Source organism: Poromitra crassiceps, assembly GCF_964638095.1.
Source record: "Poromitra crassiceps genome assembly, chromosome: 15".
In the NCBI taxonomy this organism is placed as follows: domain Eukaryota; kingdom Metazoa; phylum Chordata; class Actinopteri; order Beryciformes; family Melamphaidae; genus Poromitra; species Poromitra crassiceps.
The window spans coordinates 17,543,098-17,558,470 of NC_139634.1; the positions used below are offsets into that span (position 1 = coordinate 17,543,098).

The 15,373-nt window shown below is 42.6% G+C and overlaps 2 protein-coding genes across 2 annotated transcripts in view; one reads left to right on the forward strand and one right to left on the reverse strand.

The window, feature by feature from the left end:
- Nucleotides 1–983: 983 nt before the first annotated feature.
- On the reverse strand, nt 984–4,144 carry LOC310790092 (uncharacterized protein C3orf85-like; the record flags this gene model as incomplete). The annotated part of the gene is given in 5 exon segments (XM_083651784.1): nt 984–1,050; nt 2,593–2,678; nt 2,866–2,925; nt 2,928–2,992; nt 4,111–4,144. Coding segments are annotated over 5 exon segments (312 nt in total).
- An 8,488-nt stretch (nt 4,145–12,632) lies between these two features.
- LOC310790093 (neuronal acetylcholine receptor subunit alpha-7-like) overlaps nt 12,633–15,373 on the forward strand; it is a gene marked incomplete at both ends in the record, with an annotated part of 76,876 nt that continues 74,135 nt past the window's right edge. The window contains one exon of the mRNA XM_083651785.1: nt 12,633–12,702. Coding sequence (XP_083507911.1) covers nt 12,633–12,702 — 70 coding nt within the window. The remainder of the gene's footprint in view (nt 12,703–15,373) is intronic.

Consider the following 15,373-nt stretch of genomic DNA (forward strand, 5'->3'; position numbering starts at 1 on the left):
TATTAATCATTTGTTAATTAGCCTGTTACAGACAGCCCCTTGCTTGTCATTTCTGACATCTGTGTGGTGCTGATGGACAGCTCCTTGAATGATTGGTGTGTGTGTGTGTGTGTGTGTGTGTGTGTGTGTGTGTGTGTGTGTGTGTGTGTGTGTGTGTGTGTGTGTGTGTGTGCGTGTGTATGTGTGTGTGTGTGTGTGTGTGTGTGGACAGCTCCTTGAAAACTGTAATACTGAAGGTGTTGCAACATGTTACAGGTGCTGTGTTAGTGACTGTGGAGCTTCCAACATGTTTCTCCTGTATTCAGTTCAGTCCTTTATGTTCAATTTTCAATAAAAAAGTGCTCTGAGAACGCATTATATGGCCTTTGTATTTATGGGGTCGGAGGTGGGCCGCGAACATTTTTGAGACATAAAAGTGGGCCCTGAGTTGGAAAAGGTTGGGAACCACTGCACTAGTGGTTTAAAATAGTAAGTAATAAAAAAAATTAGAAGGTCCTGGCAGTCACACATTTCGTAGATAATTAGATTGTCTTAAAAGAGGTTGATGTACAATGTGTTTTGAAGAGTTAGGATGTTATGAATTTAACTTTTGAACTATTGAACAATATTACAGTGGCTGATCAAGTTTTGTTACTCTCCCATCTGCCCGTGAACTGGTCATTTCCTTCTGTCTTCCTTGTCTGTATCGTTTAACAGTAAAATCAGCAGCACTGCCAATTTCAACAGCATTATGTTTTATGTTAGAATATGAGATTATTACCCTTTGCCAAGCAAAACACACAAGTATGCATTTATTTGCCAAGCACAGGGGAAATGTTCTATGCAAACAGAATACATTCCTTCATGAAAGTATGTGGCAGGAGCTCACAAACATGAATATTTATTTTCCTGTAAAGTACATTGTGGATATTTCAGGCACACAGCCACTTGGTGGCGCTGTATTGTATCTACAGTGTGACTCCTCATCTTCAGTGTTCCTCTGGTTAGTGTTGAGCGGTCTGGCTGTCCAGGTGAGCACGAGCGTTGCGTAGCATCTCCATGTTGTTTTCACTGCAACACAGACAAGTAGCATGGAAATATATGAAATATGAGATGTGAAATGTTTGGCTCCTCCATCATTTGAAATAAGCAGCACCTTGATACCACAAAGGGACTTATGGCACAAGTATAATGCTTAAAGCTGCTCTAGGCATCTTCGCACATTGGTGGCTCCAAAATGGCAGCAAGAGCTAACTGTCTGAAACATTTGAACTTCAATGAGCAGAAATCATGTAATGTGAAATAAGTAATGTCACCATGCAGTATGCACCATGTGATTAGCCTGACATCACAAGCCCAATTCACAAATGCAAATGAGTCTGGATTTCTCAATTTCCAGGGGGGGTTATCAACGGGCGCAGACCAAAATGCCTCTGGACATCATTACAAGCAATCAGAGCAACGAAACAACACATTTGAATTGGAATGAATGTGAAACAAAAATGTGAAAATGCAAACGATTGGCCCGACCGTTTTCAGGTCTGGTGGAAATCTGTGTGAACAGGAGGGGGACCAGAGCAAAAACATGAGCTTGCAGATTCGTTATACCAGAGAAAACCAAAGAAGATGGATGCGAGAGGCAGAGCTAACATTTATCTGGGTCACTGCTGTGTTATCAGTGCTGTCTGGGCGACACTTTGTATTTAGCTCTTTGATTCATCGCTCCCTGTGGGCAGAGAAGTGTCCAAACCCAGCCAGAATTTAATTTGGCCAAATAGGGTGAATCTGCAGTGTTTCAGTTAATGGGGATGTCGTGCTCTTCTCTATGGCAGGCCCATGCACTTTGTGATTTAGGTTGATGAGACAGGTGCATTTTGACATACAAATCTTTCCTAGTGCAACTATCATTTAAGTCCTCCTTAGTGGACCAAATGGCAAACGCTTTAGAGCTATTAAAAGATGATCTTCAGATGAAGGATGTGGTCTCAGTCACGTCAGTGTGGCCCTGTGGTTCAGTGGGCAGAGTGTAGCACTAATGCTGCCAAGGTGACGAGTTCAATCCCCTCTATGCCCTCCTGCTGCTGTACAAACCACTGGGTTGTGCAGCACCAGGAGGTTGAACCCAGTCGCCAGAATAAAATGTTGCCATTTTATGTATCTGCAAACTCATATTCTCAACGCAAATTTGAAACAAAATGGCGGGTTAATATGAAAACCTCGCCGCCAACTTGGTTAAGGTTAGGATTATGGTTTGGGTTAGGCTCAACAGAAATGTTAAATATGGCTTACGGTTGAAATGTAGACTTTGAACACGGCTCTCCGGTGTCAAAGGCAAGTGTTTACGCCCTCCATCCACCCCGAGCATGACACCCTTACTATCCACCATGCTATTTCAATAGCAGACTCTATCATGTTGATATATATCTAGAAATGTGATATGCAACATACTTTGGTTCAGAAACGTTGACATTCTACGTATCCGTGGATTACAGAAATGTAAAATGCTGACATTTTATTCTGGTGACCCAGGCTATGCTGTAAGGTGCCTGGGATTAAAACAACCACCAACCGGCACATATGAGATGTCATGGTGCTGATAATGATGTCACTCACGTAGCCACAGAGCGGTCAAACATCAGGGCGCTCATGTCCATGTAGTACTGAGCATCTGTTCGGAGAGCTGTCCAGGACTCGTTCGCCTGAGGAATTAAGATCATTTGTCACAGAAAAGCCTCTTTCATGCATGACAAAGCCTCGGCTGATACAGGTGGATCACAAGTGGAATAGTAAAGAGAGAGAACGTGTCCTCGAATAAAGATAAGACAGGCCTAGTCAGTGGCTATACTGACTGACACTGTACATTCCCATCATGCAGTGCGGCATCACCTGTTCTTGAATGGTGTAGCCCCACTGGCTCTGAGAGTGGTTTGGATCCGAGGAGGCTCCTCCTGTCTCTTCAGCCGGATAAAGCGCTTCACCTCCTCTTCCTTCATGAATGGGGCAGCAAAAACCCCTGATCACAATGTTAAAGGCACATTTTACACAAAAATACAGGAAACACAAACACTTTCTGAGTAATGGACAGAGATGGAAGTAATGCAGTACAAATACTTTGTTACTGTACACAAGGGGGCCCCGCAGCCCCATGCCGCAGCCAGCCAGGGACTTCCCAGGACTCCCGTAGCCTACGTCACAGCTTTGGGGTCCAAGATTCCAAAATAAAAGCACAAAAAGTAAAACGACCCCAGAAGTCACTGTAGTGTATTATGTAAGTGTCTTAATGTGAAAATCCAGTTCCTACATAATTCTCTTACACATTGACTCACTGGGGTCTCTAACCTGCCCTATGCTCTTTAAGTAGTATTTTTCAAGTGTACTTTGCAATTTCTTTTTCTGACAACTTTTTACTTGCTACATTTTAACACAAATATGTATACTTTCTACTCCTTACATTTTCAAACGAGGCTTGTTACTTTAGTTTGAATGCAGGGCAGACAAAAACGATGTAACGTTTTTCTGTTTCTCTCGTCTTGCGCTCTCCAAGCTTTCACGCATTACCGTAAGTGCACGTTCTTGTGGAAAAACCATATCACACAAATTATTCATCAAAGTATAGTCTTTATACTGTACATCTTAAAACATGTTTGGAAGGGATCTTTTAAGTGAATAGTCTTCAAATTATATTAATATGATGTGAATTTCAGTTAGCTTTGCACAGAAGTAGCCAGTAGAAATACTTTTTTACTTTTATACTTTATACATTTCAAAGCCTGTCTTTGTTTAGACAAGTAACTGTAGAGGTACTTCTACTTAAGTAAAGAATGTGTGTACTTTTCACTGGTAATGGTTTACATGTAATGGAATCTGATTACAAAAATTTTAACTAATCCTAATGTATAGGTGGAGAACATACATTTTGGTTGGAACATAGGGGACACTAATACTTTGACATATTTTAATAATTATTGATAATTGATGCTGATTGTAAAAGCAGAATAACCCATTACTAATTACATGTACATTGCTGAGTTTGAATATTCCAGTGGATTAGCCTATGTAAATGCTTACAGTTTTAACATATTTTGTATTAAAGACGATTTATTCTGTCATTAAATTAAAAGTCTGACTTACCACTCAAAAGAGCAACCAGTATCACAAGTTTCATGTCTCTAATTAGAAAAAGAAAATTCATAGCTGTGATATTGTAATAAATGAATGAATTAATCAATAAATCAAATAATGGATGATAAACAGACAGAAACACACATACTGTACTCAATAATAAAGAAAAATACAAGTTAACAACTGTCTTCCTACTGCCACAGGAGTAAAACTCTCTGGAATGAAAGAAACCAATTTGAAAAGTAGCAGAATAATGGTGAACATCTCTTTTGTCATAAAATACTGCAGTTAAGTTAGAAACAAAGTTATCCAATAAGTAGCAGAAATGAGAGATTTACCTGCAGCAAGTGTTGAGCTGTTGATCAGTGTGGAGTGTCTGAGGCTCTGAGCGTCTCCAGACTCCAGAACCTTTCAGCTCCATGTGAAGGAGAACAACAGCCTCCTTCACTGGATACACAGGCAGCCAAACAGGAATGAATGGCATCAAGCATCGCGGCGACTGCTCTAGGTACCACTTATCTTAGTGCCAGGGCCCTGAGAGAAAGAGAGAGAGAGAGAGAGAGACACACACACACACACACACACACACACATGGTAGTCAAAGATTTGGACATGTCATACCTCTTGGAAAGTAAACACAGTTATGTAAACACAAGGAAAGGTTCAATAAACTAGGAAAGAAATAGGTTTAGTTCACAAAATATGCAAAGCGCATATCAACTATTTTCAGAGAAGCACTGAAAATTCAATGTTTACAAAAAAGTTTGCTAAAATTAAAAGAGGAAGAATTTTTTTTCTCAATTGAAGAACTACTCCACACTTCAATATGGAAGTGAGATTATACATTCTTATTGAAAACTTCTTTAGCATTCTTACATTTTTGTCATCTAAATGATCAGAGGCAAGTTCATCCAGTCATTCAAGAAAATGTATTGATGTTGAATATGGTCTTGTGTACATCAGCATTTCTTCCAATGGGTGGCGCCCTTAGCACAATGACTGCCATTGGACACTTCTCTGTTTCTGAACCAGGGTTTAGGGGTGAAAATAAAATATGCAGAATGTAGAAATGATATAGAGAATAACAGTCATTTCCCTGCACGCAGACATTAAAGTGAGCAAAAAGCATATGACTATTAATATACAAAGACACTGTTGGCAAAGAATAGGTATATAAATATAGTATACTATTTTGGATATCAAATCAGAAAAATAACAGACTAAGATCAAACTAAAGAATTTAAAAGAATTTAAAAGACAGACACACACACACACACACACACACACACACACAGACCAAGTTGCATTTAAAAAATATATATTGTTTATCTGTAGGGGAATTTAAAGCCATGCTTTCTATTAAGTCAAGAAAGGCTTACTATGATGTAAAATCTCAGTTTTAAAGTGGTTCCCTATAGTGTCCATTTGAGTTTCTCCACTTCAAGGTGCTGCATGAAATCGCTCCTCCTCTAAAGCAGCAACAGCAGGCTTTCTGTTCATCTCTTATTAGTGTGATGTCATATTGACTTTCTCTCCATCACAGATGCAGCCACTAAGACACAAACCTGTGAACATCTCAAGTGTAAATAAGAGTTCATCACAGACAATGAAGTCCGTCAGAACCAAATTCATCAATCATTTAGCCTACAGCTATTTATTTATAAACCTAAGCATCTCTAAAAAAGTATGTGAGAGTTTTTTTTCTGTGGGTGTAATGTTGTCTTTGAGGATGTCTTTTCTTTGATCACACATTATTAGCTCCCACGTCCCGCCCCCCCTGGCAACAGAGAAGCAACATCTACAGTGTCAGAGAGACACCACATGTCTGGCTGGCAACAGAGAAGCAACATCAGTACAGTGTCAGAGAGACACCACATGTCTGGCTGGCAACAGAGAAGCAACATCAGTACAGTGTCAGAGAGACACCACATGTCTGGCTGGCAACAGAGAAGCAACATCAGTACAGTGTCAGAGAGACACCACATGTCTGGCTGGCAACAGAGAAGCAACATCAGTACAGTGTCAGAGAGACACCACATGTCTGGCTGGCAACAGAGAAGCAACATCGGAGTCAGTCGATCACAGATAATCAGGAGCCGTTTCAGGAGGACCAGATACACAGAGGTCATTTACACCTGGCATTAACGTGCGTTTTCTGCCATCTGATTGCAATCTGATGGCAGAAATGGGTGTCCTCTCAATCTGCAAACAGTTGCTGTATCCAGATTGAGAGGACACATTGCATTTACACTTGTGTTCAATGCATCCCTGACCACCTCCGGATGTGGTTTGGCCGATCAGAGTGCAATCCTTCTTCAATGCGTTTTTCGGGGCGTTTACACCTGTACTTTCAAGTGATAAAGCACAATCTGCAATCTGATGACAGAAAACACATGTTAGTGCCAGGTGTAAATGACCTCACAGATACAGATACATCGACATGGGTGGGATATAATAGGAAATTCATATGTTCATTTCTATTAATTTCCTCTTATTATTAATTTTCTATCCAAGTGGAATTCCTCTTATGTTCCCAAAATGTCTGATGGCTTTCTGATGGCTGATGATAACTCCTGGAAGTCTTCACACTCGGGTAGGCTATAAAAAGGGAGGCATTCAAGCCTAAAGATGGGTTGGCATTGTCTGAAAAAAGAAAGCGCCTTAAACATTTGTTTTGTTTTATCTGCATAGTTGACTCTTGGTATTGTGAAGATGATTGACAGTCACTCTAACAAATGACTACTCCTGAATGACGTGCAACCTTAACAGATGTTTATAATCAGCACTGAACCAATGATCTGCCTGCAAAACTACTCTGCAGAAGCTTGATGTTATCTATCACTCTGCCATCCGTTTTGCTACTAATGCCCCTTTCAGAACTCACCACTGCACTTTATATTCCTCTGTAAACTGGCCATCCTTGCACACCCGTCATGAAATACACTGGTTCATGTTAATCTACAAAACTCTCCTTGGTCTGTCACCCCCTATCTGTGTAGTTTGCTGCAAATTGCACCTGCTGCCTACAACACCCGTTCTGCTAACCTCATCCAGTTGAAAATCCCCAAAACACAATTTCATCTCCAAGTCAGCTTTCAAGGACTCTATCATGGACATTTTCACTGACACCTGCAACTGCTTCCTCTCTCGTAACGGACAAGCCCGTCTTTTATTGTCACACGAACACCACAACACATGCATGCGGCCACAACACACTCATGCTGACGGTGGCCGGTGAAAAGTGTCCTCTGCATTTAACCCATCCAGGCATGTCCTTTCCTCCGAGGGGCAGGCCAGGAGCAGTGGTCGCTTTCTCGTACAACGCCCGGGGACGAACTTCGGATGTTGTCGTCACTGGTCGGATGGCGATGACGATCTGATCTTCTGCATGTTTTTAGTGGGGGGGGTTATATACGGAGGAACCCCCTGGGGGAGCACGGGGAGAACATGCAAACTCCACACAGAGAGAAAGGCCCTTACGACGAGATACCCCACCTGGGCAGTAGGCACTGAAGATATGGGGGGGAACACAACCACAGCGCCCACAGTGTTCCTGAACTAGTACTTATCCCCTGCCTGTCTGCTCCGGCTGTTTTTTTGTTTTTTTTTGCTCTGTCTGTCTTGCCATGTTTTAACTGTGTTTTAACTTGTGTTTTAACTTGTCCTAATTTTATATTTATTTTACCCCCTACACCCTATGCCTCAAAAGGCTGTGCCTTCTGCCAGGTCACCATTGTAAATAAGAATTTGTTCTTAATGACTTACCTGGTTAAATAAAGGTTAAATAAAATAAAAATAAAAATTAGTGCTCAGTCATAAATGCTCCTACTGACTATCTGCACAAGTATTTATTTCCCCCTAACTTTCATTTTTACTCCACTACATTTCCTAAATATAACGTATACTTTTACTGCAATACATTTCCGCTGCATCTTTGTTGCTCGGAGTGGTTACTTACTACAAAATATAAATGGACAGAATTTGGTAGCATGCAACAAGCAGGTTTGGCGAATCAGCTTGCAAGTTATGTTACTTATGTTAATCATGATGTACACTCCCTTCCATTTGGTAGTGGAGCTCTGGGACCAGTGTGCTCTCTGTCACAGTGGAAGCTGTGTGGGTAGTGACCATCCTAGTGACTCAGACACAAACTAAAACTCATCTGACCCAATTCTATCACACGCACGTACAGGCACACACACACACACACACACACACACACACACACACACACACACACACACACACACACACACACACACACACACACACACACACACACACACACACACACACACACACACACACACACACACTCCAACCTGACTGCATCATAGTCACTGTACCAGCAGTTTTTGTTTTTTTGTGTAGGCTAGATGTGTACACATGTACAGGGAGAAAGAGAGAGAGAGAGAGAGAGAGAGAGAGAGAGAGAGAGAGAGAGAGAGAGAGAGAGAGAGAGAGAGAGAGAGAGGAGACTAAGCAGGAAAGACAGAGAACAGGAAGGGCGACTCCACAACATTAAGTCCATTAGTGAAGCTCCTCATTTATAAAATATAGAGAATTAACAGCTCACTTGAGCCTTTGTACTCTCTTCCTTGCAGTCTTTCCTCTTCGCTACTTTGCGTGCCTCCTGGGTATTTCAATTAGTTTCTCACACACACTTCACTTAACAATGACATCTCTCTCTCTCTCTCTCTCTCCCTCTCTCTCTCTCTCTCTCTCATTGGGTTGTGGGCTGAGGTTCAACATTGAGACAGTTGGGTTACTAAAATGTACAAAGCTCCACAGCCCAGGGCCTCGAAACATGAGTTTAATCTACAAGCATCAACATTGTTTCTCTCTGACCTTTGATGTTTGAGCACAATGTGGCTGGTACACCTGCCGGCTGGGTCCTGTGGGTCCCACATTGATGCCGGGCCCCGGGGCCCGGGACGTGTTCTGGCTTGGTTGTTTTACCTGGTAATCGCCATCTTGGTGGGTAAAAAAAAGAAGGGCTCAGCTCAGATGCAACTCAGTCTCTGTCTCCATCTCATGCCTGGCTGTAGGAGCTCAGAGACTCAGCAGTTGTCAAGAGTTGGCTGGTGGCTAAACTCTGTGCTTTATGGAGAGAGGGCGTTCAGGGAGGAGGCCACACATGCGGCCAAAAATGGCATTTATGGTGCAACATAAGACATTGGGTATTTATAAGATTTATAGTTCGCTGCTTTTTTTCTTAAAAATCTTTGTTTTTTTCACAAAGCTGTTTGGGTGACAAAGGGAATCTGATACTTCTGAGCATGAACTGCTCTAGATTACAGTAGATGCAGGCTTATAACAGGCCTTACTCTATGGTTAACATTAGGCTATTTATTAGTTTGTTTTATAGGCCTGTTTTTGCTGTATTGTAATATTTTGACCAACAGAGCCAATATAAATGTGTCAAAACTATTTATGTGTATTCTAACAATTGGGGCCTATAAAATGAGAGAGACTTGAATTGTATGTAACCATTCTTTTATATGTTATTTTTGGGGCATTGATTTAGATATTTTTTTTATTCAAACAGTTTTTAACTTGAGTGAACTATCATTTATCCTTGTATCAAAAATTGCTGTTCCTGGATATTTCAGCACTATGGACAGTTCTTCACTAAGCCTGTGCAACACGTCCTCATACCGAAACAACAGAATATGTTGATTCCCAATGACTCCCAGTCCCAAAACGGGATACAGTATGAGCGAAACGGTGCGTGCATGTGATACACCTTGCGTGGGACTCGGTTAATTTGAAAATGCCATCCCAAAATCGATAAGCGATATTATGGGGCCTTAGCAGAATGAGGAAAGGTTTAATTTATTTGCTAATAATAAAACCATATATTTGCTTTTTCACTTTAGTTAGGCCAGTGAGAGCACTGCCCACTTTTCCACTGCCTGTTACAGCTGCCCCACCTACAGCCAAAAATGGGATTCTGTACCAAGTCACATCTAACAGCATAAATCACCTCTGATGGGGCTCCTAGGGACCCAGACATTTGGCGGTCTAAAGCTCATTTATTTGGAAAATATTGGCAACCTGGTGGTCTATCAGTGGGTAGGCTTATAGGACAAGCCCATTCCTTTAGATGAGACGCCATGTTTCATTAAGGGAAAGAGGGAGAACATTTGGAGAAATAGGCAGTGTTCCCGCTCATTGCCTGTCACATTCTATTTCCCACTGAAAGTATTTATGGACCGGAATAAATAGGTCATTTGAGGATGAGCCATGCCTGCCGCAGAAAGGAGACAAGCACAACAAAAAGAAAAAGAAAAAGAAAATGCAGAATGAACCCTTTTGTAACACCAGGGGGAAGTTGTTTTGCAGGGTGACACAGGTGGCATCCTAAATAATAGTCTACAACGGTGGGAGTAGGAGGGTGGTGCCACAACTTGTGTGTGTGTGTGTGTGTGTGTGTGTGTGTGTGTGTGTGTGTGTGTGTGTGTGTGTGTGTGTGTGTGTGTGTGTGTGTGTGTGTGTGTGTGTGTGTGTGTGTGTGTGTGTGTGTGGAGCTGGTGGTGTCAGTTCATACTTCATCCTCCTGTCCAACAGCATTGAGTTGATCAGTAGGTTGGGTGGTGTCTTATGTCTGTTTGACATTCATGGCCTTGTCTTTGATTGAAGAAGTGACAGGCGGCGTATGAAGTGGCAGGCACTGCTGTATGCTACAGTGATTTGAAAATGGCTAAGAGGTGCTCGCATGATGAGAAAATCCTTCTAGCTGTTAATGCACCCAAACAATGATCATAAGAGAATGGAATATAAAACAAAATCTATACTAAATTACTGAGAACATAACAAAAGTGGTTGGTTGAATGGGGATTTTCGGTTAGGCATTAATAACGCCTACAAGTGTGTTTATCTGGTCGGCTAGTAGCGACTCATACTGCATCAAGACAACTCAGGCATTATGCCTTTGCATTTCCTGCATTAACATAGTTAGTGTTAGCTAAATTGTTAGTCAACTACGCATGTTCACGACGTGACCACTTGAATGACAAGCATGTTGTGTACACGAGTTTACAACTTTAATTTGAAGGTAGCATGAGTCACTTGAACTGGACCTCAGTTCTGATTGGCTGAGTCATTCAGCCAATCAGAACTAAGGTCCAGTTAGTCTGGGGCCAAAAGCGTAGGACCATTGTGTTCCGGCAAAAACGGCTCCACTAAGACAATTCTCACAAGTCATAGTAACGTAAATAAATGTGATCCACGTTATCTAGCTCTGATCTAGCTATGTAGCTACAAAAATAAAATGAACACATCTTTCTATGGAGGACAAAGTGGAAACACCACTGAGGTCTTAAGGAGGAAAGATCATGCCCTGCCAGTAGTCTGGGGCCAAAAGCGTTGTACCTGGTTGTACCATGTCATCCGGCTACAGGCGGAAACACACCCTGGTGTTCCGGGAAATGCCGGGGAACCATAGGCTATGTGCTGCTGTGCTGAAGGAAACAATTCCGCTCTAACCTTGCGTTCTGCTCAGAAAAAATGGGCGAAGCGAGTATAGCTACCCAAAAAGCTTCAAATAGCCTACTTCTTTGAATACTTTGTTTGGTATGTCCTTGCTTCTCATCTTTGTCTAACTCGTAACAACTGGCGAGGTTAGGCTTGACTCAATTCTGCATTTCTATGGGGGAACGAAATTACTGCAGCACACAAAGCGGAAACACCACCTGAAACACCACTAGGTGGCGGATCTTAGGCAGGATGGGCAGGCTCTCTCTACTGAGAGCCTGGTGACGCGAGGTTATGCGCACCAGGCCAGGTTCTGAGTCTAGGTCCAGTTCGGCCCCCCTTTCCTTCCCTCGAAAACTCACGAGAGCATGCTGGGGGACAGTCGAGGGAAGCAGGTCAGGTGAATGAGTGAGAGGAAAGGTAAGTAGCGTTAAGTCTGACTTTGACTTTGAGTGGTTAAACACAAATCATTTGGTAAGTAACATAATTAGGAAAAAGAACTAGCTAACGCTAGGACTAGGATAATTTGTTTTAGGACAGCATGCAAAATATCATAAGCACGGTCAAATCTTTCAAATCTCACCATCTGAACACCACAAACACATCGGAATTGCTAGTAAAAGCATTAGACTAACTTCTAGTAATGTTTCGTTTGAGTAGCCTACCGGTGAAGTTCCAGGGCTGCCTGTTTTAGACCAATTCGAGCGCGCGCCCCCGCTGACAGTGTCAGCCAGGGGGACATGTGTTGAAGCTGCGTGAACGCGCCAATCAACTCCCCACAGTCATTCTGCTCTCTCTCTCTCTCTCTCTCTCTCTCTCTCTCTCTCTCTCTCGCTCGCTCTCTCTCTCCTCTCACTTTCTCTCTCTCGCTCTCTCTCTCCTCTCACTTTCTCTCTCCCTCCTCCTCTCTCTCTCCTCATCTCTCTTTCTATGCACCTCCTCCTCTCCTCCAGCCAGATGTGCATCTCGCCGTCAAGCCGGAGCGCATTCCCTGTCTAGCCGACACTCGGAGCGCGCTGCCCGGGGCTGTCGGGAGTCCAGTGAGCGGTGCCAGGATGCGGTGCGACAAGTTTTGGGGACCGTGTTCGGTTGGATTTTATATTTGGACAGTTCTTCTTTTCAGAGGTAGGCTCTTGGAAAAAAGTATCTTGAGGTCCGCTTCCAATTAGTTTTATCCAATAGTGTGTGAATGAGCCCGTTGGGACAGATGTATCTAGGTCGGCTATGGGGAATCGATGTTGAATGAATCCCTGATGAAAAATCAAATCACTTTACATATTGTATAGGGACTTAGCCTATACTGTGTTTGTGGTAGTAGGCTACTCAGCGTCTTTATAGGGATGGATTGTACTTTTTGTGGCATCATATTATCATCATATTATCATATTAATTCCCAGAGGGACCTATAGCTTTGCTGTGATATTGTACCCTACAACATTCCTCCAGGATTACTAACTGCAGTTGCTTCTTGTTAGAGATTATCAAAACTAAGAGCTTTATGTTGAAGTTTAACTTAACTTATGTTCTGAATCCCAGAAGAGCCTGACTGAGACATTTTAATTTGTTCCAGCAAAGTTGCCAAATGTACTCTATTGAATAACGCAGAATAGTCTACTGAATAACAAATGTGAATACACTTTGTTAGTCATGAGATTTATCCTCAGTTATCCCATGCATTCTAATGTGGCACACTTCTCTGCAGCCGCCTCTCCACATTTTTTTTATCCTTTTTTATCCCTTTTTTTCTCAAACTAAGTGTTATTTCCAATCACTGAGCTTCTGAGCATCAATGTGTGTGTGTGTGTGTGTGTGTGTGTGTGTTAAGTGAGTGTGGCATGAGTGTTTGCGCATGAGTGTGCAATGAGATGTGCATACATGAGAATAATTCCCTCCTAAGCCCCATCCCATCATCATCATGATGATCTTCTTCATCTAACATCTGTGTTGTTTACTTACCAGTCTGTGACGCAGCAATGGCTTTGCTCAGCGTAGGGTTCAAAACTTCTACTGGTTGTGTGTGTGCGCGCGCGCGCGCGCGCACGTGTGTGTGTGTGTGTGAGTGTGCAGACGCACGTGCATGTGTTGTGCAGGCTATGATAGTGTGTGTGAGAGAAAGAGAGAGACAGACAGAAGGATGTTTAATGTCCCTTAATTGCTTCCAAGTAAGACTCACTAGGCTCTTTCACACCGGCCTTGAAAGCCGAAAAATGCACGGAAAATAGGATTCGCGCCTCCGATGTGAAAGTCGTGAACGCGCATAGGTGGATAATTGTTTTACGCCTTTTGTCGCGCTACGATAGGTAGTAACAGCGCCAGGTTACCTGGCAACCCGCCTCCATTTGAAAGCGTCGTCGCAGCAAGCCGGAAAAGGTGTGAATGGTCAGCTCATTCATAAAAAAATTACAGGGGAAATCACCTCATGTAGCAAGAAAGTGCAGGATTGAAAGTAAAAAAAGTAGCCTATACAATCATGACTGCAGGGACGCCAGGAGGAATGCTCCGTGCGGTTAGGCTTTATGCTCAAACGATGTTGACATTAGTAGGTAAAATTAACGGATATAATAATAAGCTTCAGAGGGCTATAGCTGTCTGTGGCGAGTTGGTCTGAGGAGCAGATGCATGTGTTTTGATATTAAGGCGAGTCCGCCCACCATGCGAGTGGTGCTCGCCTTTCAATCCGGGAGCAGGAGATTTCACCTGAAAGTACACTGCAGCACGGGAATGTGGCCGTGCTGCTTGGCTCTGTGTGAAAGCAATTTCTGTGGCGAGGCTGCGGGCTTTGCGGGACCCCTAAACTGCTTTTTTGCCGCGATCTGTGCGTGAAAGAGCCTACTGTGTATCAGAGCTGCAACGATTAATCAATTAGTCAGTCAACAGAAAATGTATGTACAACAATGTTTTATAATGACAGTACGTAAACTGATTATCTTTGGGGTGTGGACTGTTGGTCAGAACAAAATAAGGCATTTGAGGATGTCGTCATGGGGTTTGGGGGGACAGTGTCATTTTTCACTATTTTGTGACATTTTATAGACCAAACAACTAATCGATTAGTCGGGAAAATAATCGACTGATTAATCCAATGAAAATAATCGTTAGTCGCAGCCCTATTCATTTCTCTTGTGTTCAAGACTGAGTCTGTAGGCTATGCGATTCTGCAACATGCAAATCATAAACTATATTGTATATCGTGTATTTTTCACCTGAACAAATAGTTGTGTGAGTGTGTGTGTGTGTGTGTGTGTGTGTGTGTGTCCACTGCTTGCAAACATGGGACATGCCACCTCTCCATGTCCTCACCTCTCCACAGCACTCAGATCAGTGGCCGTCATCTGGCAGGGAGAGAGGGAGAGAGGGAGGGAGGGAAGGAGTGAGGGAAGGAAAGGCTGGAGTGACTGAGACAAGGAGAGAGAGGCAGAGAGAGAGAGAGAGGCAGAGAGAGAGAGAGAGAGAGAGAGAGAGAGAGAGGCAGAGATGAAGTGGCAGTGTTCACATGCTAATCTGTTACAAGACACTTCTCTGGCTTCTGGTTTGACACCAGTGACTGACATCGTTTGTCTCCTGTCCACTGTCAAGGTTAAGACGTGATGCTGCTTACACTGCAAAATATATACCGGTACTGTATATTTTAAAATTTTTTTGTTTAGTATTGATTCTTAAAATCTTATTTCTCTCTTAAACAATTGAAAACATCGGACAGCTGGGTGAGGAAGTTTAATCGCTGGTGTCCAATCAATCTGTTTCAAGATTTGTCTTGAATCAGTTTTGAATCTTGAGGTGTCATTTTATTGACTTG